Source organism: Larus michahellis, chromosome 3 (genome assembly GCF_964199755.1).
Source record: "Larus michahellis chromosome 3, bLarMic1.1, whole genome shotgun sequence".
NCBI lineage: Eukaryota > Metazoa > Chordata > Aves > Charadriiformes > Laridae > Larus > Larus michahellis.
This window is the reverse complement of record NC_133898.1, coordinates 14662131-14689357: the sequence shown is the minus strand read 5'-3', so window position 1 is coordinate 14689357 and position 27227 is coordinate 14662131. Positions and strand designations below refer to the sequence as shown.

Below are 27227 nucleotides of genomic sequence, written 5' to 3'. Positions count from 1 at the left end.
GGCTCGCGGGGGCGGGGCCGCACCGCTGGCGGGGCGGGCAGCAGGGCCGCCGCCAGGTGGCGCGCGCCTCCCGGTGGGGGCGGCGGCGGCGGCGGCCATGTTGGGTTTAAAGGGGCTGCGCCGCTGAAGGGGCGGGCGGTGCCGGGTTTGGTTCCCGCCCCGCCGGGATTGCCACCGGGACGGCGACCGCGGCGGCCATCGAGACCTTCGCGTCGAGCAGGTTGGGCGGGCGGGGTTACGGGGTGGGGGTTGCAGTGCTCGGTCGTTCCTCCGGTCGCCGCGGAGGAGGAGGAGGAGGTGGTGCGGCACGGCCTTTTTCCTTGCCTGCCGGCTGGGGCCCGTGGGGAGAGCAGCCCCCTGCCCGCCTCGGTGCGGGTCCGACAACCCCCGTAAGGCGGCGGGGAAGTGGCCCCGGCCCGGGGGATGGCGGGGGAAGGCGGTGCGCGGCCTCCCGGGGCGGGCGGGATCGGCGCCCCACCGCCGGCAGCGGAGTGGGGCCCCCGCGGGGGAGCCCCCGTGGTGGGGCTAGGCCCGGGGCCGGTGTGGCTCGGGAGCCGCAGCGCGCCCGGCCGCCGGGGGAGCGGGGACGGAGGGCAGCGCCCGGCGCGTCGTGCCCGGAGCCGGTAAGGCTCGGTCGGGGCGCGCTGCCGCCCGCCGGTGAGGACGACGATAAAGGCGCTGGTTGTGTGGACTTTGGAGCCGGCGGGGTGTGCCCGGCGGGAGCCAGCCCCCTCCGGTAGCGGGGCGAGCCTCGGGCTCGGGGGGCCCCGCCGGCTTCTCCCCGCCTCGGGCAGCACCGGGGCTGCTGCGCCTTCGGCCTCCCCGGCTGCATCGCCCCCGGGGACGGCGGGCAGAGGCCGGAGGAGGCGGGTGTGTGTTTCTGACAACAGTGGGACAGCCTGGAGTCCCCGTCATGGCTGTTTGCAGGGCGCTGTGGGCGCAGACTGCGGGATTCGCTGTTCTATAATTAGGCTGTGTCCTCACTGCCAGGAGTGGCTTTCAGTGTAAGATAAATAATGGGTGTTTGCACTCCTGCTATGTAACTTCCACGAGGTTTTTATTATTTTTTTTTCTAACTGTGCCGTAGCCGTGTGTACACTGTTGCCAGGCAGGTCTGCCCTCCAGAGCTACGGAAGGGTGGGATGCTTTCATGAAGACGTTCATGTTGCGAGATGAGGCAAGAGAGAGCCTGTGTGTCAACGTGGCTGGGCTCCCTCCTGGGACACCTGAAGCCCTTCTCCCTCTGGGGGAAGCTGTGGGGAGGGACAGGAATCCTGATGAAGTGCTGGCTCGGGCAGATGTAGGTAGTTGGGGACAGCGTGCCTCCAGAAGCTCGCAAAACATCATAGAGAGCACTGATGTCCTGGTCTGAGGAAGAACAGAACCACGATAACTTTTAAGGTTGCGTGTTACCATGGATGGGATGGTTGTAGCAACAATCCACTGGCTCCCTTGGATGCTGTGATGCTCTGGCGTTTGTCCTCTCTCTGTGAAAAGCATCTAGAGATCGAATGAACGCTTCCAGGCAGTGCCTGGCCCAGCTCCGCACTGCGCAGTGCTGACACAGTAGGACTCCTGGTGATCTTGTCCTGTATCTGGCCATTTCTGCAGGCGCAGCGATAGCGTCAGCACTGCTGGAGGGTTCTCTGCAGCTCCACCTGCTTGGCTTTAGGGGCTGGGATGGCGTCGGTTGCAGATGAAGGTGATCCCAGATGGGATGCAGAACCTTTTGGCACAAGGTCGAGTGTAGGATGGAGCTGATCTAGCTGGGTATAGGGCAGGGGCGACTTTGTGTGTCTGTCCCTGACGGTGGGGGCAGAGCGTGGTAGCAGCCCGGGGGCTCCCGTCGCTCACCCAGCGGGTGGCCCTGGGCTTGGCGTGCGTGGCGTTTTCTGCGCTCCCAGGAGAAGCCTCCGACCGTCCTGTTTCTGAAGCCTGGCTGCATCTCCTCCCCTCCCCCTGCCGCAGTCTGGTTGGCTGCCGAGCGCCCGGTGCCTGCGCTGGAACCGGGGAAGAGGAGGAGGGGTGTGAGGAGGGGGAAAGCAGCGCGGCAGACGCCGTGGGAGCCGCGCACCGCCGCCGCCCGGTGCCTCCGGGGGTGCCGCCGCCGGACAAGCCGCTGCAGGCAGGCAGGTACCGCACCTCCCGGGAGCGGGGCGGGGGAGGATTCCCGACCGGTGACTGAGACAGGCGGGCAGGGTGCCCGGCCGTCCTGTAACAAAGGACGGCTTTGAAGTGCGATTTCGGGCAGAGCCGACGAGAAACTTTTCTCCTTAGGAAGCTTACAGTTTAGTCGGGCGGGCACAGAATTCCTCTGCGGTGGTGCTGAGGAGGGATGGAGGGGTTTCTCCAGCTTGCTTGGCCCAAGGATACGCAGCGGGCGTGCCTCCTGCTGCCAGACAAAGCCGGAGAAACGATGACGGAGGCAGCTCAGCATACAGCAACGGCTCTCAAACTTTCAGAGCCTTCTTTCCCCCCCAAAAAAAACCCCTTCCTCCCATTAATAAACTGCTTATTAAGCAGTTCCGAAGCTGTCCCCCCCTACCGAAGGGGGGAGGGGGCAATTGCTAGTGAGCTTCTGGGAGGGAGAGGATGCGGCTGAAGGGGAGGAGGTGTGTGAAGAAGGGCTGGGGGGGATGGCGTTGCAGCAGAATGCTCTGGCCAGGCAGCCGGGAGAAATTTGCACAATGGTGGGAGGCAGCGGCACATCACCAGCAACCGCAGGCTTCGCTGTGTCTTATATAGCTGGCATCTGGCACTCTCTTGTGGCTCCGTGCTGGCGTCTCCGCTGGTGCCCTTGGCCTCGTGTCTCCCATGCCACCTTGGAGACGTGGAAAGCACCCGCCTCTGCGTGAGGGGAAGGAGGGTGGTGTTCAGCATGCATCGGGTCAAAGATCTGGCCAGCTCAGACACAGGGTAAATAAACATGGCTGAGCTTTGCTGTAATTGGCAGAAGGAGGAGGAAGCGTGCATTCTCTCATCTGCTGTTTTGGAGGAATGTCCAGGTAGGAACAGCAGAATTAACTCCAAATATCAAAATGGCTCTTGGGGCACAAAGAACACGTGGCAAGATTTTGACCTTGGCGGAGTTGCTGGATAAAGGCTTGGTTTGTTAGGAAAGAGCCACATAGCTCCTCAAAGAATTCCAGCTGGTCAGGGGAGACAGAGGTAAAACAGATCCTTTGCTTATTATGCAGGTAGAGCTTTGCCTCTGTGAATTTCACTGTCGTGTTACGTTTTACAAGACCCATTTGCTTCTGGAAATAATAGGGCAGTCTTGCAGCCTGCAGTCAGCTGGTCTTTGCAGCTGCCCCAGGTACATCGTGAAGGGAGTGTGGGGGCTCCAGAGCCCTTCAGGGTATGCAGAGTGGCTCCAAGGCACTTGTTAGTCCCAGCTGCGTCCTGGCCATCTCCCGTACTCCTGAGACACATCCACAGCATAGCCCTCACATTAGACAGATGCCAGCAGAGGCACTGGCTCCAGGGAATTATTCTGCCTCCTTTAATACTACTTCATGCTGTTGCGGCAAGGTAATGGCTCTCACTCTGTCTTTTATAGAGCGAGACTCCCAATCAGATTCTGAAGCTAGGAAGAGATGCTTGTCCTGGCTTCATTCCAGCTGTTTAGCTCTTGTCTCCGCTAGCCGCTAGGGAACGGGTTTTAATGGTGTTCCACTGTAGTCCCAGGCACAGCAGATGCAGAAAGGATTTGGTGAGCTGCTGCAGACATGAGCAAGAGTTTAAAAACAAGGTTTTATCAGCTGATCTGGAGATGCTAGCACAAGCTTGCTGGTGGGGGTGGTGAAAACTGCTGTTCTGGTTCCAATGACCTGCCGAAAGGTGCATGTTTCCCTGGCCAGCTGGCGTTCTAAGCAGCATGAACTGCAATAAGGAGCAAAATGACCTTCTGCTAATAGTATATGTCAGCGCTGGTTTGGGTTTGGGTTTTTTTGTTGGTTGTTTTGTTGGGTTTTTTTAACCCTTGTTGCCTCTGATGTCTGTATTATTTGATTGCTAGTGAATGAAAGGAGTAAGACATTTCTGGTCTTGAGAAGAACGAGAGCTCTGATCAAAGCCATCCAGACCATCTCATCTGTTTTCCTCAGATCACATATTCTTATTGGAATGGAATCATGTTTTGGTAACACAGGAATTGCTTGCTTGGGTCAATCAGAACAAACCCTAGCAGGTTTTGACTTGCCATTTCCAGCTGTGGGCTGGAAAGTGGGAGGGGGATGGGAAGCTCTCAGGTCCTTTCTGTAGTGATGGGAACCTGAGTCACTGTGGCCAAGTCCCTGTAAAGACAGCTTACCACCACCTTGCCCTAGGTTTCAGAAAGGTTATGCTACCGTGTGTTTTCTGCTAGAGATTGTAGGTGATGAGGAGGAGCTGAAGCTTCTGGGACAGAGAAGAGTATTTAGTACTGAAAGGAAAGAGCATGAAGGGAGCCTCCTATCCCCTTGTGGGGAGAGCCCTTCCACTTGGGCTGCGAGTCTAGTTCCTTAGTCCTAGCTAAAAGCCCCCAGGGCTCTTACAGCCTGCTGGTTAGTACAGGCTTTCTGAACACAGGCCTTCCTGTATCTAGAAAAACCCGTGGAGCTTCACACTTAGATAGAGCTGCCATGTGTCAGCTGCTGCTGAAAGAAGCAATCCTGGCCTCGATCCCTGTCGAGGGGATAGGGAGAGCTGGGCTGTTTCCAACAGCAAAGTCAACTTGTACTGAGTGGCTTGTACACATGGCTCTAGAGCTTGGGGAAGCTGGTTGGGCAAAGCCTTTCTGGGCTTGGAGATTGGCTTTAAAACCATGTGAGGGGGTGCCTGGATGCTAAGGAGAGTTCTGTTTTTTGTGTATGGGAGAATGCGAGTGAGATGACTTCTTGACTCCAGTCCCTGCTCTGCTGCTGAAGGTGGATTGCGTTGCCTCTCTTGCTCTGGGACAGAGGGACTCTGTCCTCATGGGACCCTGCTGAAAGAAGGCATGTGCTGCATTCCTTTCCTCTGGGCCTAGGGTTAGTTTCTAGTGCTGTGGTATCTGGCCCCTTTGTCCTGAAGTGGTGTTCAGTAAAGGCAAATGTAATAAGGAGTTTATCAAAGGAATTCAGACAAGGAATTTTTTTTTTTTCCCCTCTCTCACGTGGTTAAGCCATGGGACAAGGGTCTGAAGAGCTTGTGGCATCTCCGTTTTGGGAGATACTCAATCCTTCACTAGACACAGATACCTGATCAGATACCTGCTTTGAGTGAGGGAATGGACCAGAGACCTCTATGCATCCCTTCCGAGTAATACAACAGCCAGACTCTTTTATTAGGGAGAGTCTCTCTATGGTACCTGAAGTCATCTGTGTGTTGGTTTGGCTCTCTAGGGTGTCTGCAGCGTGTGAAAGGTCCAAGCTGGAGGCTGGCATTGGGAAAGAATTTCGGGCAGAAGATGGGCCTCTAGGTGCTCCCTTTTTTGGCAGTTGGGTGGAGAAACCCATGAGCCATAGACAAATGCTGGCAGAGGATCTCATGCACATCAGAGTTTGAGTGACATCTTTTGGCTTTGGGATTGCAGCTCAGAGATACGCTGTGTACGAACTCCCAGGGTGCTGACCCCTGACTGATTTCCTCTTTGTGTGTTCGTAGTGGCTCTAAGGGACCGTGAGATAGATGTACCAGGCATTTCTGGCAGTGGTAACAAGCACCACAGAGCACCATTCCTGCTTTGTGCCTCAAGCGAACGTCAGCAGGCACGTATCCCGGGATGGAGCCGTTTACTGCAATTATGCCACCAGTTCTTTCTTTTAGGAGTCTAGCATGTGCCCTCTAATTTCTCAGTCCTATTCATGTTTCAGTTCTTAACATTACCCTGAAGCTGAGTGCACACCCATCTGTCCCTTCATTTGCAAAACATCCTTCTCGTGCCTTTGTTTCTAAAGCCTTAACATGTGTGTGTGTGCAGCTGCTCTTAGCTGTGAAGTTCCTGGGCACCATACAGAGTTGATTATATTTCTTGTTTTACCCATATTGGAGTGGCTCTGGAAATGCTGACTGTCGGATGTGCAGCTCAGCAGGCACCCGTTCATCCCTTTTCTGTGGCTCAGTCGCAGGTGGCCTGGGGAAGAGACTGAGCACAGCGGCTCTTCTGGCGGTGGTGTGGCAGCGCGCAAGTTTCCTGGCAGTGTCAACATGTCCTGGCTGTGCAGTGGAAGCCCCAGAGGCTCTGTGCAGCTGACTGCAGTCTCCTACAGTCTCTGTTTGCTTTCTGATGCTAGGGTATCAAAATAAGGAGAAAACTTGTGCTTGTGGCACAGCCTCTGCAATGGTTGTGACCTTGGCACTCTGCTTTTTAATAGTTTTATTTTATCTTTCAGCATCTAAGGTATTAGGTCGAGGTTTTGTTGTAGTATCCCTTAGACTCAGCTGTATATTTGCGATCTCACTTGCAGCTTTGTTGGAGGTCAACCAGTCTTTCCAGAGACCCTTTATTCTGTTGTTTAACAGCGATGAGATGGCAGAGGTCCAAAAGAAGAAAAAATCCTCCCTGCTTTTATCTAGTTGTTTTGCTTCCCAAATACATAACCTTGCTGTTTCTCCAGGTAGTAAAAGCATGTCTCACAGCACGAGACTGGGATAATTATTGTGAAAATAAGACTTTAAACCCTGTGTTTCCATTTCTAAATGCTACCATTGCTATCCAGCTCACAAACATGGTCACTCATTCACACTTACCCTTTTCCACAGGAAGCTTTTTTCCAGAACCCAGCTGTTTTTCTGCAACCGCCATATCCTTGGATCACCTTCTCCTACGGAAGAGTTTGCCGCTAAAAATCTATGCCCACTTCTATACAGAAAGTGCTGGCAGGCCATCTGCAATTTGAAGGCAGCTGCAATTATTATCTTGACAGTATCATTTGTGCAAGTTGCGATGGTACCCTGTGTCTCTCATATACTTGGTCCGGGGACATGCGGGGAGACAGTGAACTGAATTTGTTGAGGCATGTGTAGACCGAAGGTCTCTGCCCTATTTTAGCTTTCTCCTGATTTCCCTGGTGCTTGTCTTTTTTTTTTTTTTTTTTTTTTTTGCTCTCTGTAGTCTTCTAGGGTTAGGCATCATAATCTAAGCTTTAAGACTCACTTGGACCCATTTAGTCTGGCATCCTTGTTTCTGTTGTGGCAGCTGTTGTGGGTTTAAGATAGAAGCAGTGAAGCTTCCAGCTTTTTCCTCTTAAAGCTCTTGCGTGTGGGAGCAGTTTTCAGAGGCAGAAGAGTAGGCTGCTGAAATTGCTGATGCTCAGTGATTTCTGGGTTATGCACTTGAATACAGGAGGAAGGTTTCTGCCTGGCAGGACATGCTAGCTGATGGATTCCCAGATGATTGCTGCAACTGCCACAAAGCTCAGTGCATGCATGTTCCTTCCCTGTCTTCCTGCAGCACTCCTCCAAATGGGAGCAAGAGAGGGGAGGTGAGATGGGTGTTGCCGGAAAGCCAGGCAGCTCTAGTAGCTCACTGTAAATAGGGAAGACATGCCAACTAGAGCAGAAACGTGGTGGTGGAAACCTGGGCCATGACACCTGCAGAGCCGTGAGGAATGCAGCAGGATGAACTAGGAGCCGTGCACTCCAGCTCCTGAGGAACTCCTTGGAAAATCATTCTTTCTTCCTATTCCAGTCTGAACCTCCCCCTGCCAAAGGCAAACGATGGTGTCTCCCCTCGTCTCTGCAGGAACCTCCAAGTGCGTTTTCTGCCTGGATAAAGGACACTCAATGCCCTTTACTGAATGTGTGGGAGTAGGAAGAGTGCTTATACAGCAGCCTCGGCCTGCCTGACCTTGGCGTCAGTTGCCATAGAGCATGTTTCTTCTGTGGAGGGCTAGGCACTGAGTGTAGACTTGCCAGCACGGGGGAGAGCTAGAAATAAGGCTCTGTAGGGAAGAACTGTCACTTTGGAGGGATAATAAGTCAACTCCCACCAGTGTTTGTTGGTTTTCTTTGCTGTGCAAGAGGTAGCAGAATTTAATCGACTTCTCTGTAATCATCTCGTTGTTTTCTTGTTGGTACTTAGAAGTGAACAGCCTGTGTGGTGTTCTCAGGTTTTGCACCCTGTGTCCAGCCTGGACAGTCTCCTGTCCACCCTGGAATGCTGGAAGCATATTGGTGCCTAGCGGAGCTGTGCTTCTAGGATGTCATCCTAGGGGAGAAAGACCAAGGTTGTGTAGAGGTGTTTGCACAGCCAGTGAGAGAAGAGGAGCCTGTATCGGTATGTCGTGAGGATCTGGGGATGTAGTTGCAGGTAGGATGAGTCTGATGTGCTGAGGGTCGGGAGGTTTTGGTTATTGTCCCTTCTCAGTCTGCAGTCTTTACAGTTCTGAAAGACAAATTGATCGTGGAGACTGCGAAATGCTCAAAGCTTTTTCTGTTGGAAGGGCTGAAGAAAGACAGGATGTTGCTGTAGTAGAGGCACTGGTGGTTTAACACACAGCTTGGCGATTTCTCAGTTGAGGAGTAGTTCTGTGCACAGTGGAATTAATGAGGCTGATTTGCTATGGATCTGGGTCTTGTCTGACTCTTATCTAGCAAGGTGTGAGCTCTGGTGGCTTTTTATCATGATTTGTAACATGCTTGTCTTCCCAATGCATTTGTATTGTACTTCTTAAAGACGGTAGCAAGATCTCCGTATGGACATAAGTAATGCTTCCCTGAAAACTGTCAGCATTTCACAGCTGACTCAGTACACAGAGGGAGAGATGAAGAGGACTCGTGCTGCATAGCTGCGTGAGCCTTAGGGCAGAGCTCTAGTTTTGTTGTATGCTGGGTATGAGGCTGCTCCTGGGGATCTCCTTGTGTCCCAAGCATTGTCTATGTTCCAGAGGACTCCCACTGCCTGGTTTCCCTGTTTCTGACTCTGGAGATGTGTTTCCTTAAGAGCTGAAACCAGTGGCAGGGCCGTTTTGCCGTTCAGCAGTTGTTACCTTGGCTTTTGTGGAAGGAAGTAAGTGCCTGGTGAGCCTTCCTGGGAGGCTGTCTGGACCCATTTCAGAGCAAGACAGCAGTGCTTGCCGTGCGTGGCAGTGCTAGCATCCTTTGGTCTGCCAGCGTCTTCCTCTGGAGCTGGAAATCATTGCACATGTCTTCCTGAATTGGGCTCACCCGCAGAAGTCTGCCTTAGGCAGGGCTTCCCTTGTTGCTTTAGCACTCAATCACTCCCCCAGATATGTTATAAAGGTGAGAAAAAGAATAACCAGGGTAATTATGGATCAGAATGCTTAGCTGCCAGTTCCTGGACAATCAGTTTGGAAGACAGGATATGAGTGGCAGCCAGCTCTCAACAGACTCAATTTTTTTTTTCTTCAAAACAGTACTCTATGCCCTCTATCTTGATCTTAGTGAGGTTTTTTGTGCCATTCTTGTCATGCGGTCTTCTCTAAAGCAAACTGGGAAAAGTCACAGTCCAGATGGGACTTTTCAGCGTAAAATGCGTGATGCACAGGGTAACTGTATGTGGAGCATGGCAGATACCCAGAAGTGAAGGATACAGTGAAGTATGGCTCAGGGTTGGCACTGATGCTGGATCATGAAGTGAATGTGAAGTCAGCGTTGTGATTCTGGGGGAGGTGGGGGAGGACTCAGCTCTTGCTCAAAGGTATGAACAGGAACCCAGTCTTCAAGAGGCGTGAAGTGTTTCTGCCCTGCCGAGGTTCAGTAAGGTCTCCACTGTGTGTTGGGTTTGCTCCCCTCCGCTGTGTGAGGGGTGGATGTGCGTCACTGGAACAGAAACCAAAGAGGGGCTGCGAGGGGAGCTCAGGCTTATAAAACAACTCTAGGAACTTCTGGAAGAGTGAGGCTAAAGAGGAGGAAATGGGTGGGTATAATGAGATGTGTTTGCCATCTTCACTGTCCGTGCTGCAGTGAGGAAGAAGTTGCCCCCCTCCATTGCTCAGGGCCCACTCCCGGGCACTGATAGTGGTAGGTGAGCTGGGGGATCGCCCCAAGCCCCTCTGCCCGCGGTGGGGGGCAGAGCACACAGATAAGGAGAGGAGCCCTGGCAAGAAAAGCAGCTCTGCTCTCTCTGTTCCTGTACCTGGGGCAACATTTCCGCTTGCTCAGTAAACCAGGCGCGAGGCTGCTGCCGAACGAAAGAGCCCAAACCACACGGAGGTGGGTCCTGCAGGAGGACAAAGACAAATCTGTTGGCAGCTCTTCCCCCACCTCCTCCTGCCGTAGTGCCTGGGGTGTTTGCCAGCTTCCTGCCAGCAGGGCCCTGGGTGCTTGGGTTCCAGTGCCTCCTGCCAAGGAGGTGCTGCTGGGCAGGTGCTGGCTGCGCAGGGCATCGCAGCCAGCTGCCTTCAGCCCTGCAGGAGGCTGGCCTCCGAATCACGGATAGCGAGGTGGGTGGTGGCATTGCCACTGAGCAATGTGAAGAGGCTGTTGGGGTGGCCCAGCTTGAGGGGGGAGGCTGCGAGAGGGTTAGATGAGTGAGTCATGGAGCATCCAGGGTACCATCAACCCTCTATGAGAGATCTTGCCTGCTTCTGATGTCTCTCACCCTCTGGCCTGATGTGTTTCCCTGGCTCCTGGATTTTTTTATGCAGGGATCTTGCAGCCATGCTAACGTTGTGGGTTGTAGCACTTGGTGTCCCTGTGCAAAGGCAATAGCTTGGTCCTCTCCTGTCGTATATCTGGGTGGAACAGGACAGGGAAGGGGTGCAGAGCCCTCACGCCATCCTGAGGAGTCCTTGGGCTGGCAGCAGGGGGAATGAAGCTGGAAAAGCTGTTAGTGTTTCAAGCTAACACCCACGCAAGGGTTACACTAGTGTAACTGTAGCAGTTGGTGTATGTAAGCTTTCCCACACAGGCGTGATTCAGATCATGCTGGCGGTGTTGTATCCTGTGTTGCCACAATGGCCGTTCTGTGCCAGAGCTGGGATTGACAGGGTGTACTTTTCTGGTCTGCGAATTTTTTGTTTGGTCCAGTAAGGCCACCGATGCCGTATCTCCCTGTCTGAGAGATGTTCTTCCGGGAGCTTTTCCACTGAGGAAGCAGAAAGCTTTGAGTTGGCATCCCTCCACTTTCTATTCCCTTTCTTCTGCAGTCGGAAGAGGTGTTGAGCTCTGACAGCCTCCTTGCATCAGTGGTCTGTGGGCAGGAGGTGTACGCATTGCAACCCCAGCCACCAACTACAAATCTCTGCTCTTAAATGGAAGCTAAATCAGCTTTCCTTGCTGCTGGGCGTGTGGGGGTGTTGGAGGTCAGCACTGATTTTAGCCTTTTTGTCTCCTGTCCACGTGTGCCACCTGCACTGGTTGCCAGCACTTGGTGCCACAAAGGCGGAGACACGTGGCCTGACAGCTGCCTGCTGCCAAAGGGAGAGGGGAAAACAAAGGGGAAGGGCTTAAAGTGGGCAACCAGTTGAACGCTGTCTCTGACTGCTTGAAGGAGGCTGTGACACTTGTGTCTGGCTGTGGTTCTCTGAAACAGCACTGAGGGTTTTGTGTCCCTCTCTGTGTAGGGCTGCAGGAGCAGGACTATGTCCACCATGGTGTACCCAAGGGAGGAGAAACTGGACAAGCTGAGCCAAGAGGAGATAATTTCCAACACCAAACTGGTGATGCAAGGGCTGGAGGCACTCAAGAATGAACACAACTCCATCCTGCACAGCTTGCTGGAGACCATCAAGTGCCTGAAGAAAGATGAAGAAGCCAATCTTGTGCATGAGAAATCCAACCTGCTCCGCAAGTCAGTAGAGATGATCGAACTGGGGCTTGGAGAAGCTCAGGTGAGAGGGGTGGGTGACCCATAGGTGTTAACCAAGACTGGCGGGGGAAGGCAGGCATGTGGCCATTTCCCATAAGCTGCCTGGGCAGCAAGGGGTGGGGTGTAGAAGGCCAGTGTGGACCTGAGGGTGGCCCTAAGCGTGCATATGAAGGAGGTACAAGATTGTGGTAGTTACTGACTGGGACTCTTTACAAGGTGATGATGGCATTGTCCAACCATCTGAATGCTGTGGAGTCAGAGAAGCAGAAGCTGCGCGCTCAGGTGCGGAGGCTGTGCCAGGAGAACCAGTGGCTGCGTGACGAGCTTGCCAACACCCAGCAGAAGCTGCAGCGCAGTGAACAAACTGTGGCTCAGCTGGAGGAGGAGAAGAAACACCTTGAGTTCATGAACCAGCTGAAGAAGTATGATGAGGATGTCTCACCTTCGGTATGCCCTCGTCCTACCGAGCAGCCACCTTTGGGGTGGGGGAGGTTGGACCAGCAGGATTGGTGTATGTTAGCATTGCCCTGGGTTTTGCCCCTTCCCGCAGCAATGTTTGTAACTAAAGGGAGCCCGTATGGGGTAGAGTCTCTGGAAGAACACGGAGCAACATGCCAGGATGTGCTGGGGAAATTCGGCTTTATTAGTTCGGCAGGGGGGAAGATGCTGTCAGAGACAACAAAGAAAGGAAGTTAAAGGTGTTGGTGGGCTGCAGCAGGGAAGAAAATTTGGCAGCTGACTTAACGCAGGCTGCTGCTGTCTCTTCTGAGAACCAACAGTATTGTGATTCACATCTTCTCAGGAGGAGAAGGAGGGCGACTCTGCCAAGGACTCTCTGGATGATCTGTTCCCGAATGAGGAGGAGGAGCACGGTCCTGGATGTAAGTGTTTGCTCATGCGTGGTTGCTGGCTGTCTCTGTTCAAGCCTGCTGTACCAACTGTTTCCCTGTTTATTCCCCTGTGCCTGCAGTGCCCCACCAGCACAGCAGTGCAGTGGCAGCTGCCCAGCAGGGAGGCTATGAGATTCCCGCACGCTTGCGTACCCTCCACAACCTTGTCATCCAGTACGCCTCACAGGGACGCTATGAGGTGGCTGTGCCGCTCTGCAAGCAGGCGCTGGAGGACCTGGAGAAGACATCAGGCCACGATCACCCTGATGTGGCCACCATGCTCAACATCCTGGCACTAGTGTACAGGTGAGCATGGTGGGGAGGGCAGAAGTGGGCCAGGAGAGCTTTCTGCCTCTCCTGTTTACCAGGACAGCACATCCTGGTGACAGGGAGCTCCCCCAGCTTCCAGTGGTTTGCCTTTCAAAAATGTTTTGGCATAGATGAGGTATTTAGACTACTAAACTCCCTGATATAACTAGGGACTGGCTAGGGTAGGGAGGAATGAAGAAATGAAAGGGCTATGGGGGCTGGATCTGTATGGAAGGAGGACTGTTGTTTGTAGTTCTGCTTGCTGTGGGCTGTGGTGTCCAAATCCTGAGTAACTGGTTGGCTTTGCACTGCAGGGATCAGAATAAATACAAAGAGGCAGCACACCTCTTGAATGATGCTCTCTCCATCCGCGAGAAGACTCTGGGCAAAGACCACCCAGCGGTGAGTGTCTCTCTCCTCTTTCAGCCACTTCCCTTGACCTATGGGTGCTGCTGGGGCTAGAACGGTGCCCTTACAGTCTGTCTGCAGCCAAGGGCAGCGGTGTGCTCTGTGATGTAGGCAGGGTAGACTTCTGCCTCTGGACCTCCTTCTCTTCAGGAGCAGCTGTACTGGAAGCATGAAGGAGATGGGATAGTCACTGTTACTACTGCTTGCCCGCCTTGTTTGGTCCCATTGGATTCTGCTTTGTTTCATGGAGAAGCTTATGTCTCTGCAGGTGGCAGCAACTTTGAACAATTTGGCTGTTCTCTATGGCAAGAGAGGAAAGTACAAAGAAGCAGAGCCACTGTGTAAGCGAGCCCTGGAGATCCGTGAGAAGGTACTGGTCTCCCACATTCTCCTTCTTTCCAGCACTCCCCATTACCTCACTGCTCCTGGGAGATCCAGGACCTACCTAGTCTCCTCAGCTGCTGATTCTGTCACAACCTTTCCTACCTCCCCAGTGTTTGTGGCTTGAGAGGCTTGCCAGGAGGTAGAAGCTGGAATTTCTGTCTTACCTCCCTAGTCCTTGGCTCCTGTCTGACATAGGCATGTCTTGGAGGGACTGTAGTGTCTACTAACTCCAGGAGTTCAGTGCAGTCTTTAAGTGTTGACTTCCTGTGGCTTCTCTTGTTTACCCAGGTGCTAGGCAAAGACCATCCTGATGTGGCCAAGCAGCTGAACAATCTAGCCCTGTTGTGTCAGAATCAGGGCAAATATGATGAGGTGGAGTACTATTACTGCCGGGCTCTGGAGATCTATGAGAGCTGCCTGGGTCCTGATGACCCCAACGTGGCCAAGACCAAGAACAACCTGGTGAGACCCTTGGGGAGAGGCCACGTGGGGATAGGGAGTGGTGCTATGGGAAGATGGGCATTGCCCAGAGCTTGGAAGATGCAGAGAGATAGCTGCAAGAGAGGGACAGAGTTAATGTGTGTTGCCCAGTGGGACTGGAGCTGTTTTCTTGGTTGCAGGCCTCCTGTTACCTGAAGCAAGGCAAATACAAAGATGCAGAGGTGCTGTATAAGGAGATCCTTACCCGTGCTCACGTGAAGGAGTTTGGCTCTGTGGATGGTTTGTACAGCAGAAGCTGTTGGGGCTGGGGAAGGGTGAGCAGTTTGGTCTCCTGGCTGTCAGCCTGGGCTTGGCTGGTTCTGGTATCCCCCGGCAGAGGGATGGGATGCCTTGTAGGGCCCCTGCTTCGGCCAGCCCTTGAGTCACTGCCATTCTAGTGTGTTATGCTGTTCCACCTCTTCTCTCAAAAGGAGTCTTGGAGAGCTCTGGCTGTCAGTCTTTACTGGGTTGGGAATAGTTGTGGCTAAAAGGGGGAATAGCAAGTGGCACAATCATCCCCAGGCACAGGCTGAGGTTTCTCCTGTGTGCCCGGCATAGGTATTTCCCCCACGAGAGGACTTGTTCCTTCCTTCCCCTCTCCTGCCCTTGCAGTGTCAGTTACCTTTCTTGGGGCTCTAGCCCAGGGACCGAGGGATCTGGAAGCCTTGTCACTTTCCTCTGGTGAGCTGCTGGCTCTGGGGACAGCGTGCTGGGCTGTGCAAGAGGCAGAGCTCCGGTGGAAGTGGCAGAGCAACAGGGTCAGGTGGTGAGTGGAGCTGTCTTGCATTCTTCCCCAAACAGATGAACACAAGCCAATCTGGATGCATGCAGAGGAGAGAGAGGAGATGAGCAAGGTGAGTCTGAGCTGATGATGCTGCCGCTTAGCAGCAAGAGCCCTGGGAGGGTAAAGAGATGCAGGGGGTTTAATCCTCTCTTACCACAGCCAGATGCTCCTTTCTGCAGCCCGAAGAGCTGCCATGGCCACTGATGAAGGCCAGGAGAGGTCTGGAAAGTGGGGAGAGAGCATGGCTGCTCCTTGGGGCAGCAGGGAGGGGAGGCCCATCAGAGAGCTTGATATTTTCCCTGGGGCGGGGGAGTTTGTTCAGCCTCTCAGCCGTGGCTGCATGCTCTCTTTTTGCTTTAGTGATCCCTCTAGGGCACACAGATGATGGAAGATGGCGGATGGCAGAGGGCTGTGCTGCAGGGCCTTGGCACTCTGTTCCAAAGAGCTGCTAGTGCCCAGAGCACAACCTGCTCCTGGAGCAGCCTTTAAGGCTGCCTGGGGAAAAATGGAGGTCAAGAAGAAACTACTGGCATCACCTTGCTTAGGAAATGGAGCCAAACTTCCTGAAAAAGATCTCCGCACTGGGCGAGACCTATCTGTTCTATGTCCTAGCTGGCCTCTGAAAGAGGGTAGACATGGGTTATGCTTGTCGTGGGCTAGGCTGAGAGGCAAAGAAGCTGTTGCTCCTGTTGCTCAGGCCCTGCTCTGTGCTCAGCTGATAAATGCAGCAGAGTCCTGTCCCTGCTTTTCCCAGGCCTAAGACCTCACCTGCTTTTTGACAGGTGGGTGAAGCAGCAGAATGAAGGGCACTGGTCTAGTCCTCTAGCTGCAGTGGGAGCAGACACTGTCCCTCCCTTTCCTTTGCCCTCAGAACAGGCTTCATCCCTGTGTGGGCTCAGACAGCAGGCTGGCGGGCTTGGTTTAGTGACTTATCAGTCCCATCCTGTGAGCTCTAAGAGCAGAACACTAGCAGCCGCTTCCCACCAGCGTGCTGTGTCTTCCCATTGAACCTCTCTGTGCGGTCCCCCAGTGCAGGGCAGTGCTCAGCTCCACCTTGTGCTGCTCCAGTTGCTGCCCTGTGAAGGCTCTGCTGCAAAGAAATTACATTTGCTGCGGCACCATCCTATGCAGGAAAAATCAGAGTTGGAGTAGAGGCCAGGCTCCCCTTGTCACCTCTGGGATTGAGACACTTCTGATGGTATCTTTGGAGATTAAGAGGTCAAAAGTAGATAGTTGTAGTGTGGAGCTATGCTACGGATAATGCAAGCTTTGCTACGGAGCAAGAGAACAGGTTCAGGGACCTACAGTTGGAGTGAGATTTGGTTTGTAGCCTGGGGCAAGGGCCGAGCCTCTTTTTCCTGCCCCTGGGGCTCCTGTCCCCCGGGCAGCTGTGCCCAAGCACCGTGGCGTGGCATAGTTGGCATGGCCTTCCCAGCCAGGCACAGCGGTAACCACAGACCTGCTTGTACTGCTGGCCCAGGCGCTGGGACTGCTGCACTTTGCTTTGTGCTGTGTTTTCCATGTCTTGCATTAAAAAGCGTCAAACCCCACTTGCAGAGCTTCACTTCTTTTTTTTTTTTTTTTTTTTTTCCCCTTACCCCTCTTTCTCTCTGCTCTCAGTAGGAGCAGGGGGAGACCAGCTCGTGCCAGCAGCAGGGCCTTGGGCACAGCTGACAGCCCTGGCCTGCCAGGCTCTTTCTGCCCCAGGGGGTTTGACACCTTTCCCCTCAGGTTCAGCCTCACCTATGGCTCCTGGAGACTCCAGCATGTGGGGTAAAGATCTGAGAAGGACTGTGGGACTGAGTAAGAAAAATGGTCCCTGTGAAGGCAGTTTCTTCTGGGCTAGAGCCCTTGCCCAAGGGAAACACCTGCTGTGGAGCAGTGGCCCCCTGCACCTGCTTGGCGAGGGCGGCCCTGCTGGGCTTGGGACTGAGCTGTGTGCTTCCTGCCCACCCTGTGTGTCCTGTGGGTGCAGAGCCAGGGCGATGGCACACCTCCAAGTGCTTGCTACGCACCAAGATGTGCAGTGTGTGGACCTCCTGCAGCAGTGGCAATTCCTGCCTGCAGGTGCCGTGGTCCCTACTGACCCAGGGCAATGCTGGCTAGCAGCTATGGCCCTGCAGCATGGGTTGTCCTGGCCCCAGATCTTTCTCCTTGAGCACCAAGCTCTGCCCCCTCTCCTGTTGCTCTGGCCAGCAGCCTTTTTGCTGCTGGCTGTGGTAGGGCCAGACAGCCAGTTTTGGGATGTAAAGACTGGACATGGAGAGGAGACAGCTAGCTGGGCTGAGCTGCTGTGAGGCAAGGTCTGACCTTGCAGGCAGAAGGCTTGGAGGTGGCTGGCTGATTCCTTTGCTAGCCAGGGCTGAGGGGTTTAGTGCCCACGCTGCCTGACATGCCTATGGGGTTTTTTGTTTGTTGGTTGGGTGGGGTTTTTTTGTCTCCCCCTTGCATGCTGGGGAGGTGGGGTGTCATATCCTCCAGAGCGCCGTAAGGATCGGCTGCGTTGTCTGTGCTGCCTTTGGCCCTATGGAAGGGGCAAGGAGGTGGGATTATGCACCTTGCTGGGGTGGGGGCATCACTTTTACTTGTGGCCTAAATCTGTTGCAGCAAATGGGCTTTCAGCTTTCCCTCTGGGAACCTGCTGAACTTCATCACTGCGTTTGTACATTGTGTTTCCAAAGGCTGGGCTGGTGCAGGGTGCAGCCTGGGGCCTGACCCTGGGCACCCAGCAGGAGAGTGCAGGCCAGAGAACGGCAGTAGGCATGGGGCTAATAGCTCTCATCTCTCCTCATCCTGTAGAGCAAGCACAGAGACAGTGCTCCCTACGCTGAGTATGGCGGCTGGTACAAGGCCTGTAAGGTTAGCAGGTAAGAGATGGTTCGTGGGCAGCTCTGCGGGGGTGGGGGGATGGCCCCGAGGCTTCGGCTCACCTTCCATCTGTTATTACAGCCCAACTGTGAACACCACTCTGAGGAACCTGGGTGCGCTGTACCGACGCCAGGGCAAGCTAGAGGCAGCTGAGACCTTGGAGGAGTGTGCAGTTCGCTCTCGACGGCAGGTAACCCCAGAGGGACCTTCCCTGGTGGAGGGGGCATTGTGGGGCTTGGGGTGGCAGGCCATGGCACAGCATTTAGCTTGGGGTGTGGTGAGGGACTTTCCCGGGCCTTGCAGCCTCCGATATCCTTGGTTTACATTCCCACACCACCAGAGCTCCTTGGTATTTGGGGTTGTGTTTGTGCAGGGGTACGCACGTGTATATGTGTGGGGTTGTGTATGTGCATGCGTGGATGGCGCAGATGCAGCGTGTGTACACGTGAGGAAGAAGGCATGGCTCTCCAAGTGCAGAAATACTGCAGCTGGGTTAGGGCAGGTTACTGGGCTTTGTCAGCTGTTGAGGAGATCTGCACTCACTGGGAAGTTTTCTTCCCACTAACTTTTCATCTAGGGAACACACCAGGGATTTCTTAGAGTACCTCTCACCCTAAACTCCTCTCAGTCCTCAAATAATAAAGCAGAAGCTGTAAGCACCTAGCATAAAGACTGAAGGACAGCAGAAACCTTCACACGCCAAGATGTGAAGAAAAAAGGCTGTCAGCTTTGAGGTAGCAAGCCCTTGTTCCCCACGGTGGTTTATGGCTTGGTAGGGGGCTCACTGAGCTGGGAACCCAAACAGGGACTGCTAAAAGTGCAGGATGGGATCTAGCTCCGTCCTTGTGCTGGAGAGTTTTGGCCTGTGATGGGGCAACGGCCAAGAGAGGGGACAGGCTGTGACCAAATACACTAGATCGATAGAGGGAAAGAACACAGAAGGGTGAAACATGGTGCTTCCTTCTCCCTTTCTACTTGCAGGGCATTGACCCGATCAACCAGACGAAGGTGGTGGAGATCCTGAAGGAGGGCAATGGCACAGAGAGACGTCGGAGCCTGGGGGGCAGCGTCAAGTACGAGAATGCCACAGACGGTAGCGAGGAAGTGAGTATGGGCGTGGAATGGAGCGGGGTAAGTACAAGACACCATCAAGAATGGCCTCAGCTGGCTGCCAGAGGGAAGGGACAGCCTTGCTCAGGGCTGTCCCTGTGTGGCCTGTCGTGGCATCCTTGTCTGCCTCCATTCGTTCCCTGCACACTTCCTTCCCCTCTTTCTCGGCATGAGCCAGCCAGCCCACAAAGGTGCGTGTCTGGGCCTGGCTTCTGGTGTACAGGCCAGATATCCCCAACTGAGGGCTTCTGCTTCCAGGGGGCTGCCAGGCCCTGGCGATGCACAGCATGAGCTGGTCCTGGTCTGCCCTTAATCTTAGCCTTGCAACCTTATTAACAACTCTCCCTGCTGTTCCCCTCTTGAGGCCCTGGCTGAGAGCACCGGCCCCATCTCAGGTCCCCACAGCCTCTGTGAGCAACTTGTCTGTCTGTCCCGTACTGCGCCACGGGCGATGCTGAGCCTGGGGAGGGTTGTGTGTGCCTGGTGTGCCTGTGACTGAGTGACTGCAAGGCATGGGAATAGTCTGCAGCCAGCGTCTTTGCTCTGCCTCTCTCCTGGTCTCATGTCCTCCGCGGGCTCTGGCCACGCAGAGGTGGTAAAAGGCAGGTCTTTGTGGGATGCCAGGCCGGGCTGACCAGTGGTGGTAAAAGAGGGCTGGTGTTAGCTGAGACACAGACAGGGCGACCTGAGCCTGTCTAGGCTTGCTCTGAGACTGAGGGGCACCCTGACTAGGGTCACTAGCACTGAGTTTGGAGGAAAGTAGCAGTCCAGGTCTGAGACAGGTGCCTTTTGTCTTCCGCGAGGAGGAGGAGGATGGAGAAGAGGTGGCAAGTGAGCATGGTGCTGGTGGGTGCTTGGCTCGAGGGCTGATAGAGCTGTTAACACTTACTATTCCTCCTGCAAACTCTAATTGAGAGCATAGCGTAACTGGGTACCAAGGGGTTGTTGTGGCCTGGCACAGGTGACACACTGAGCATATGGAGTTCTTTGCTCCCCCCTCACATCTGCTGCCACTAACCCTTTCCCACCTGGCTCGGCTCCATCCTCACCCGCATGAGCTCCCTCCCTTCCCCATTCCTCTTCCCTGTTGCCATGACAGCCCCTCAACACCCAAGCCTGAAGCCTGCTGGCTGTCTTGATTGTGGATTGTACCCAGGAGGTGGCTGGAGGGGACCTGGGGAGCAGAGCTTCAAGGGGATCTGGCAGCTCTGCCAGATGCAGGGCTGTCCTCTGTCCCAGCTCTTGGTATCAGGAGTGAAGAGGGTCCTATCCCTGGCAAGGCACCAACCCTGGGCCCTTGTGCTCCCCATTAGTAGAGGGGCTAGACAAGCTCAGAGGGAGGGCTGAGGTTTGGATTAGGGTCACCTGGTCCCTGTCTTGGCTGGTGTCTCTCTGTGGTTCCTTCTGACTGTGGCTGGTGTTGGGTGATTGCTTTGCACTGGTGATGGTCTGGGAGACCTTCCTGACTGTCTCTGAGCTGATCATCCCAAAGCAAGCAGGCAATGCCATCCTCTCCCCCAGCCTGACCCAGCCAAGGAGGATAGTCCCTGCTCGTGTGACCCTTCTCCAGGGGAGTTGGCAGGGCTTATCTGGCCCAGCCATCTGTAGATAGAGGGTTTGAGGGCTAGCCCAGCACCCTGGGGGACATGGCTGCTGCCACATGATGCTTGGTGGCTTTCCCAGCCTGCTGTGCATGTAGTCAGCCTCTTCTCTACAGCCAGCAGCCCTGCACTGGGCTGCAGCTCCCCCAAAAAGAAGGCTGAGGCAGCTCCCGCTGCTCCTGTCTGTCACGGCCAGTTGTTCCCTGTGCTGGTCTACAGACCTTGGACGTGCTGCCATCCCTTAGCTGTCAGCTGCTGCAGGCAGGGCCCAGGGTGCCAGAAACCTCTCTGCCCCGCTGCCAGGGGCAGCTCTGGAAGCACCCCAGGGCCTGGACCAGCTACTTGCTGCTGTGCCCAGGTAATTGGGCCGGGAGAGCCAGGCTCTGGGCCATGAGAGCAGGGATGGCACCAGCTCAGCCGTGCTGAGACCTTGGCAGGCACCTTGTGCCCAAGGTCCAGGAGCAGGGAGCCCTCAGAGCAGGTGGCCCAAGCTGTTCCTCCTGGAGCTAGCTATTCATGCCAGCCTGATAGAGTGCACTGGCAAAGACGTGAGCCCACTGTTTCAGTGTCACAGGACTCCCTCCCTGCCCAGACGTGGCCCGTTGTCTCTGCATGCAGCCTGGGCCCTGTCCCACCTGCTCCCTGGGTGACCTACAACCTCACGGCCTTGTAAATTGTGTCTTTCTCCTCTCTGTGCACTAGGCTTAAATGCCTCCCGAGACTCCCTCTTTCCCCTCCACCGCAATCACCTGGATGTTTGTGTTGTATCTTCCGACTTTTCCTCCACACCATCCCTCCTTCCTCGGCAAGAACTCCACGCCAGTCCCCCAACCCTCCCGGCGCGCGAGGGCACCGCGACGCCTGCAGAGGAGTCCCTGGCCACGTGGCCCAGCTCCAGTCCCATGGCCAGCAAGAGCAGGAAGAATCTGCGAGGAGCTGCCTGCTCCCCCAGGCCAGGGTGACGGGCCACCGTCCCCTTGCGTGCCCCCACCCCCAGCCCGCCCTTGCTCATCCCTGGGGACCAGGCCTGCGGGGGATTGTCTTCACTCCAGGCGTGCCGACTCCACCGTCATTAGACATCCTCAACCCTCCTAGCTTGTTCCCTCCATCTCTGCAGAGGCCAGGACGGAGGCATGAAGATGGGGGGGGCTGTTTTGGGACAGAGAGGCCTGGCCTTGGCAGGGTTGTCATGTGCCCAGTTGCTTTTTTTTTTTTTCCTGTAGGCTTAGCTGATGTTAGTGCCCTGTAGCAAACCTGCGCTGGCCACCGGTGAGCTGGGCTCTCCCTGCAGCACATGGCTCTCCCTGTCTTGCCATCCTCCTCCCCGCTGAGCTCTGCAACCGAAGGGCAGCATGTGGGGGCACAGGAATGTAAGGCGGCCCATAGCTACCGTACATCCAACATGAGGGAAGGGGGTGACAGCCAAGGACCATGCACGGAACAGGGACCTACCAGCACAAGCCCGTTTGGTTGCAACCTCCTGACCTGATGCTGTAGCAGAGTTCCTCACCCAATGGTGTTAAGGGGTGAATGAGCTCCCCATTGCTCCAGGGTCTCCAGGCGTGGGTTGCTGGGAGAGGCGGAGGTGAAGTTGCTTGCTGTTCCTTAGAGGCAGAGGGAAGGGTTAGGAGGTAAAGCAGAACTTTTCTGTGAGGGGCTGGGCCCCAGGCCATTAGATATGGCTGAGATGGGGAATGGTCTGGTTTGGAGCAGAGCAGTTGGGGGAAAAAGAAGGTGCAAAGAAGGATGAGAGGAAAGGAAGAGCTGGGGCTTGGGGTGCTCTGAGCATGTGGGGACAGATGGGATAGCTGGAGGGAGATTTCCGCAGGAGGAGAAGGGTCCAGGTTGCTCATGGAGGAGGGCAGTTCTTGAACGCAGAATGTGGCTTGCCAGGTGTGGTCCCTGGGGCTGTGACTCGCTGTCTGGCTGTCCATCCCTAGTCAAGTGGGTGGCAAATCTGTAACCCTGATACTGCTAAGAAGACAGTGCTGACCCTGGGCATGTGTGGGGATGGCTCAGTGCCTCTGATGGGACTCCAGGCCTGCACGGGGTCTGGTGCTGTTGGTCACTGCTGGGAAAGGGGATGTTTCCCAGGGCCAGACCAGCTCTGCCTTGAGCCTCACACCCTTGGGTGCACACTCTCAGCCCACCTCCTATAGGAAGTGAACTTCCCTGGCCCTCCTACTTGGGAAGAAAGCTGGGGAGGCTGCAGCCAGCAGGACAGAGCCCAGAGGCCAGCGCAGGACCCCCTTCCCCCCCCCTTATTTATTTAGCTAGATAGTTTCTCTCACGATAGTCATCTGGCAGGATTGTGATACTAAATGTGCTTGTGTCTGTCTGGGCCTGGCTTTCCCTGTGGTGGTGCAGAGGCCTTGGGGCACATGCATGCTGCTCCCCTGGGAGCTTGTGCTTGCTGAAAGGAGGTTTGTCCTCAGGTCCATGGGGTGTGGAGCCCAGGGCCGAGTGCTCTAGGGCTGTGCCTTCCCTGCCTCTCTCTCCCAGCGCTGCTCCGGGAGAGTGGTGAGTCCCCAGTGCAGGGTGCATTCAGGCCTCGGTGCCATCTGCCCCTGTGTTTTGCCATGTCCTGGACCTGGTGCTGTAACAACCGTACCTCTGATTAAAGGTAGACAGACCCGAACCGCTGCCCTGTGCTTCTTTCCATGCTCTGTAGGCCAGCGTCGGTCAGCCCTGGGGTGGCGGGTGCAAATGCTGCGGGAGCAGGTGTGGGGGTGCTTGGTGTCTGTTTGTGTGCAGGGGGATGTGCCGCCCCCAGGGCACCTCTTCTCGGCTGAGCGCTGGAGATGAGGGACCCGGCTCCACTGTGCCTCTCCCTAACCCCCAAACCGGGGTTGCTACTAACCTCGGTTCTGTAGCTATGCGTGGCAGGGCTGCCCTGGGGTGCCTGAGCTTGGGCCTTCCCCAGTAGGTGTTCCCATTAGCTAGAGGAATGCCCCATTGCGTTCCCCAGTGCTGAGTTCCATGTGCTGCCAAATCCTGCCCAAGTCCTCTGCCTCCGTGCGGCAGGCAGGATGGGAGCACGCAATGGAGAGCGGCTGAGTGGTGGAGCTGCTTCTTTTTTTCCTTTGAGTGCTCTCATCCTGGTGGGTGCAATGGGGTGGGGGCTCTGCGGTAAACCAAGCCCCGTAAATGTTCTGCGTTAAAAATAACCCTGCAGAGAAGGGAGTGGGGAGAGAAGGGAGGCTATTTTTAACCCAGCATGCAGCAGCATTTGGTTCTGGTGTTGGTCTGCAGTCAGTCTGCATCACTGCAGCTGGGGAAATGTGGCTCCATCCTTCAGCCCTGACCCCACAGCACACTTCCTGGCTGGATCCTGCTGCCCTTGCACCGTGGTCCTGCTTCCCTGCCCCAGCTGTGTTCCCTTCTCCACCCCTGGCTTCTCTGCCCTGGCAAAAGGAGCAGTGTCTGGCATGGCAGTACTCTGCAGGGAGGGTGGTGACCTGGTGCAAATCTTGGCGGGAGGCAAAAGACACCCTCCCATACACAGTGCCTCCTGGTCTTTAGTGGAGCAGTGATGGCTGGCTCCTCCAAAACCTGCCCAGGATGCCTGGTAAAGGGGTTAAACTGTTTACCTTGCTAATACTTCTGGTGCTCTCTGGATTCCTGGTGAGCAGGTCCCTTGCAGCAACAGCACATGCCTCACAGTTTGGTAACCCTTCATCCTGGTGAGAAAGTGAAGAGATTCAGTGCACTTTGGCTTATCCAAGAAGGGATGAGATGAATACCAGAAGACAGGTTTGCTGGTAGGAGAAGTCCTGTTCAGCTGCTGGAGAGGGGTCTAGGGCTGGATCAGCTTTGGGTAATCAGAGCAGGGGAAGTGTTGGAAAAGCCTTCCCCAGAGCCACAACCCGTAGGTGTCAGCACAAGGGGGTGGCTGGCCTAAGGCAGAGACCCTGCGAAGCTGCGTGGGCAGTCCTGAGGCAATCACTGCTACCAGCCTGAGCCACAGGACATTTTGGACACTTAGAGTACAAAGGTACAAAGGAGCTCCCACACATGCTTGTAAAGAGCAAAGAGCTTTTGCAGTCCCCTTATCTGTGTTTCTTCTGCCCTGATGTGCCGAAGCCATTGGGATCAGGAGCAGGGAGGACTGCTGTTATCAGGCCATCAGAGCAAAAGTAACTCCACATCAGCAGTGGTGCCACAACCTTATGTAATGAGCGTTCCTGGCCACAGGGAAGAGCTAGATGCCACGATGGCACAGCAGCATGAGGTGGTGTCATGCTGGCAGCCTGTGCTTTGCGTGCATGCAGAGCTAAATGCAGGAGACGGGCTAGAGCCTGTCAAGGGCTGAGAGCCCCTTTCTGAGTACTGGGGACTCTTGGAGGCATACGGGAGGAAACAGGCTGGGGAACAAGATATAGCACTGGTTTTGGTCTTTGGAAAAAGCAGGCAGCTGTAAAGAAATCCCTCAAAGTGCCACCCTGGGACAGCTAGTGGGGCCCAAACCACGACATGGGCACAGCTAAAGCTGGGGGGCTGAGGAGAGTGGTGCCGCCTTGGCAACACAGTGTTGATGCAGCTGAATGAATGCATCCCGGATGGAAGTGCCTCAGCAGGCTCAAAGCTAATCATCTTGGAGGTGTTAGAGGTGGGACAAGGCCGTGTGTGCATGTGGACTGGTCTTGTCTGACATGAGTGAGCCTGCAGGACCAGGATGTGCATCAGGACGAGTGCTGGATGGAAAGGAGGAATAGCAATGACATGGTGAGGAAGGACAAGGGGCGGGGGAGGATAGTCTCCAGACAGCAGCAAATGAGGAGAGAGTCCTCAAAATGAATGTCCCAGCCCCATCTCCTGGCCTGACAAAAGGACACCCAAGCTTGGTGCTTCTCTGGCTGCTGGGACCTCCTTAGTAGCTGCTGCCTGAGCTGTCGCAGGTGGTGGAGCTATGCCACATTTGAGCAAGGCTGTGGGGATGCCACTGCCATTTGTGCTGGTGGCCTGGTGCAGGTCAGCAGCCTGGCTGGGTGTTGGGCTTGCACCATCCAGGAGGGAGGATCTGTCTGGATGAGCCAAGCCATGGCGGGTGGGGGTCACCAACTCCATGGTGGTCATGTCCTGTTGAGAACCAGGGTGAGGGGGAGCCATGTAGTGAGCAGTAAGCCTGCTCTGGGCCAGGGCTAAATCCTCAGTGCAAGTGGGCAAAAGGGTGTTTGGAGCCAAGCCCGGTTCCTGGCCACTCGTCTGCAGCGTGCCAGGGCCTGATTGGTGCCACTCAGCCGTTGCCCCGGCTTGTGTCTCTGTGTCCAGGATGGCAGTGGCACCCTCCAGCGCAGCAGCTCCCTGGGTAAAATCCGGGATGTGATACGGAGGAGCAGTGAGATGTTGGTCAAGAAACTGCAGGGCAATGGTCCCCTGGAGCCCAGGAACACCAGGTAGGGACCAGGGCTGTGAGGGCCAGGCTGGGTGCAGGGCGGGTGGGGGCCCTGCCACCTTGGGGGCCAGGGTCTGGCCAGGCACAATAAGATCACACTTGCTCTCCTCTGTTTTCTTGTAGCATGAAACGAGCTGCGTCATTAAATTACCTGCACAAGTCTAGCGATGCTTCGTTTGAGGTAAGCACCGGGCGGGTGCTGGGGCTGATGCAGGAATGGGTGCTGGGATGGGGGCTGTGTGGCTGCAGCTGGCTATGAGGGCCGTGGCCAGTGACACAGGCAAGTGCCTGAGATCCCCCCGGAGGCCTTCATCCGTGCAGATGTAAGTCTTCTGCGTGGGGCTGGAGCTACCCTGCCTTCCCAAGGGGTGGGTTGGGCTGGTGCCCCCGCTGCACGCCTTGGGCGGCTGCGCAGCCCCTCTTCTGAGAACGCTGCCCCAAAACCGAAGGTGTTGCCTTCAAGTAACGACCTCCGTGTCTGCTGAGCTCAGCAAACCCTCCAGCCACAGAACGGGAGCAGGGGAGGGCGGAGGTGGCACTTAACGTGGCTGATAACTGCGCTGGGGCAGTCCTGGCTTGCACGGCAGGAGGTGGGGTGGTGGCTTCGGGGGGCGGCTGTGGATTGCAGGTACCGGTCCTCACGGGCGACGTATTTTCCAGGGCACCCAAGGCCTCCGTGCAGAGAGCAGAGGCCTCAGCGCCAGCAGCATGGACCTCTCCTCCCACAGCTCCCTGCTCTCCTCCAACTGACCCTCCTGCAGGTGCCCCCCCCGCCTCTGGCCGCCCTCCTGCCGGCCCACCGCCGCTTGGGGCCGCACCCGGCACCCTCCCCACCTCAGCTGCTCTCTCTCGCCCCTCACCGGCTCTTGTGCCGCTGACTGCCCGTCCCCCCCCCGGGGAGGGAGCCGGGGGTGGGGTGGGGTGGGGTGGGGGGGTCCCACGGGCACCGGGAGGCCCTAGCTAGTTTGGGAACCGCAGCCCGCACGCATGCCCCTGCGCTGCGCACCCAGCTTCGATGGCTCGGCACCGGTCGCACACGCTAGCCAGGTAGTCACACGGGCCGGGGCGGGGAGTGGAGCGGCACCGGGAGCGGCACCCACCCCCCTCCCTCCCTCCCTCCCCCGGCCCGGGGCAGCGGCGTGGGCGGCCGCGCGTTCGCTCACCCCCACTACCCCCCCCCCGCCCCCGCCCGGCTGATGGCTGTACTTTATTTTATTAAATAAAAACCACCCTAGAAGCGACCGTGACTCGGAACGGGGAGGGG

The 27227-nt window shown here is 55.8% G+C and overlaps 1 protein-coding gene across 12 annotated transcripts; it reads left to right on the top strand.

Moving 5' to 3' along the window:
• Positions 1–68: 68 nt before the first annotated feature.
• On the top strand, positions 69–27204 carry KLC4 (kinesin light chain 4). 12 transcript variants are annotated; one of them, XR_012585950.1, is made up of 17 exons: positions 82–220; positions 11490–11756; positions 11951–12181; positions 12537–12615; positions 12705–12930; positions 13248–13335; positions 13610–13711; positions 14014–14187; positions 14346–14445; positions 15007–15059; positions 17789–17856; positions 17939–18047; positions 18839–18961; positions 25840–25964; positions 26087–26144; positions 26624–26777; positions 26865–27204. XR_012585950.1 is itself a non-coding variant. In XM_074578724.1 (16 exons), the coding sequence occupies exons 2-16, from the start codon at positions 11508–11510 to the stop codon at positions 26711–26713; spliced, it is 1902 nt and encodes a 633-aa protein (XP_074434825.1). In that variant the 5' UTR covers positions 69–220; positions 11490–11507; the 3' UTR covers positions 26714–27204. The 12 variants fall into 12 exon arrangements, 9 of the variants coding, with proteins under 9 accessions (XP_074434825.1, XP_074434826.1, XP_074434830.1 ...); XR_012585948.1 differs by having other exon boundaries at positions 18839–18988; XR_012585949.1 differs by lacking the exon at positions 82–220 and adding an exon at positions 1969–2133 and having other exon boundaries at positions 18839–18988.
• The last annotated feature ends 23 nt before the right edge of the window (positions 27205–27227 follow it).

Bases quoted from the DNA above. Each gene is read 5' to 3' on its own strand.
- KLC4 (XM_074578724.1), top strand. From the start codon at position 11,508: ATGTCCACCATGGTGTACCCAAGGGAGGAGAAACTGGACAAGCTGAGC. The intron at 12,616-12,704 runs GTAAGTGTTTGC...CTGTGCCTGCAG, and splicing joins GGAGGAGCACGGTCCTGGAT to TGCCCCACCAGCACAGCAGT. The intron at 26,145-26,623 runs GTAAGCACCGGG...CGTATTTTCCAG, and splicing joins CTAGCGATGCTTCGTTTGAG to GGCACCCAAGGCCTCCGTGC.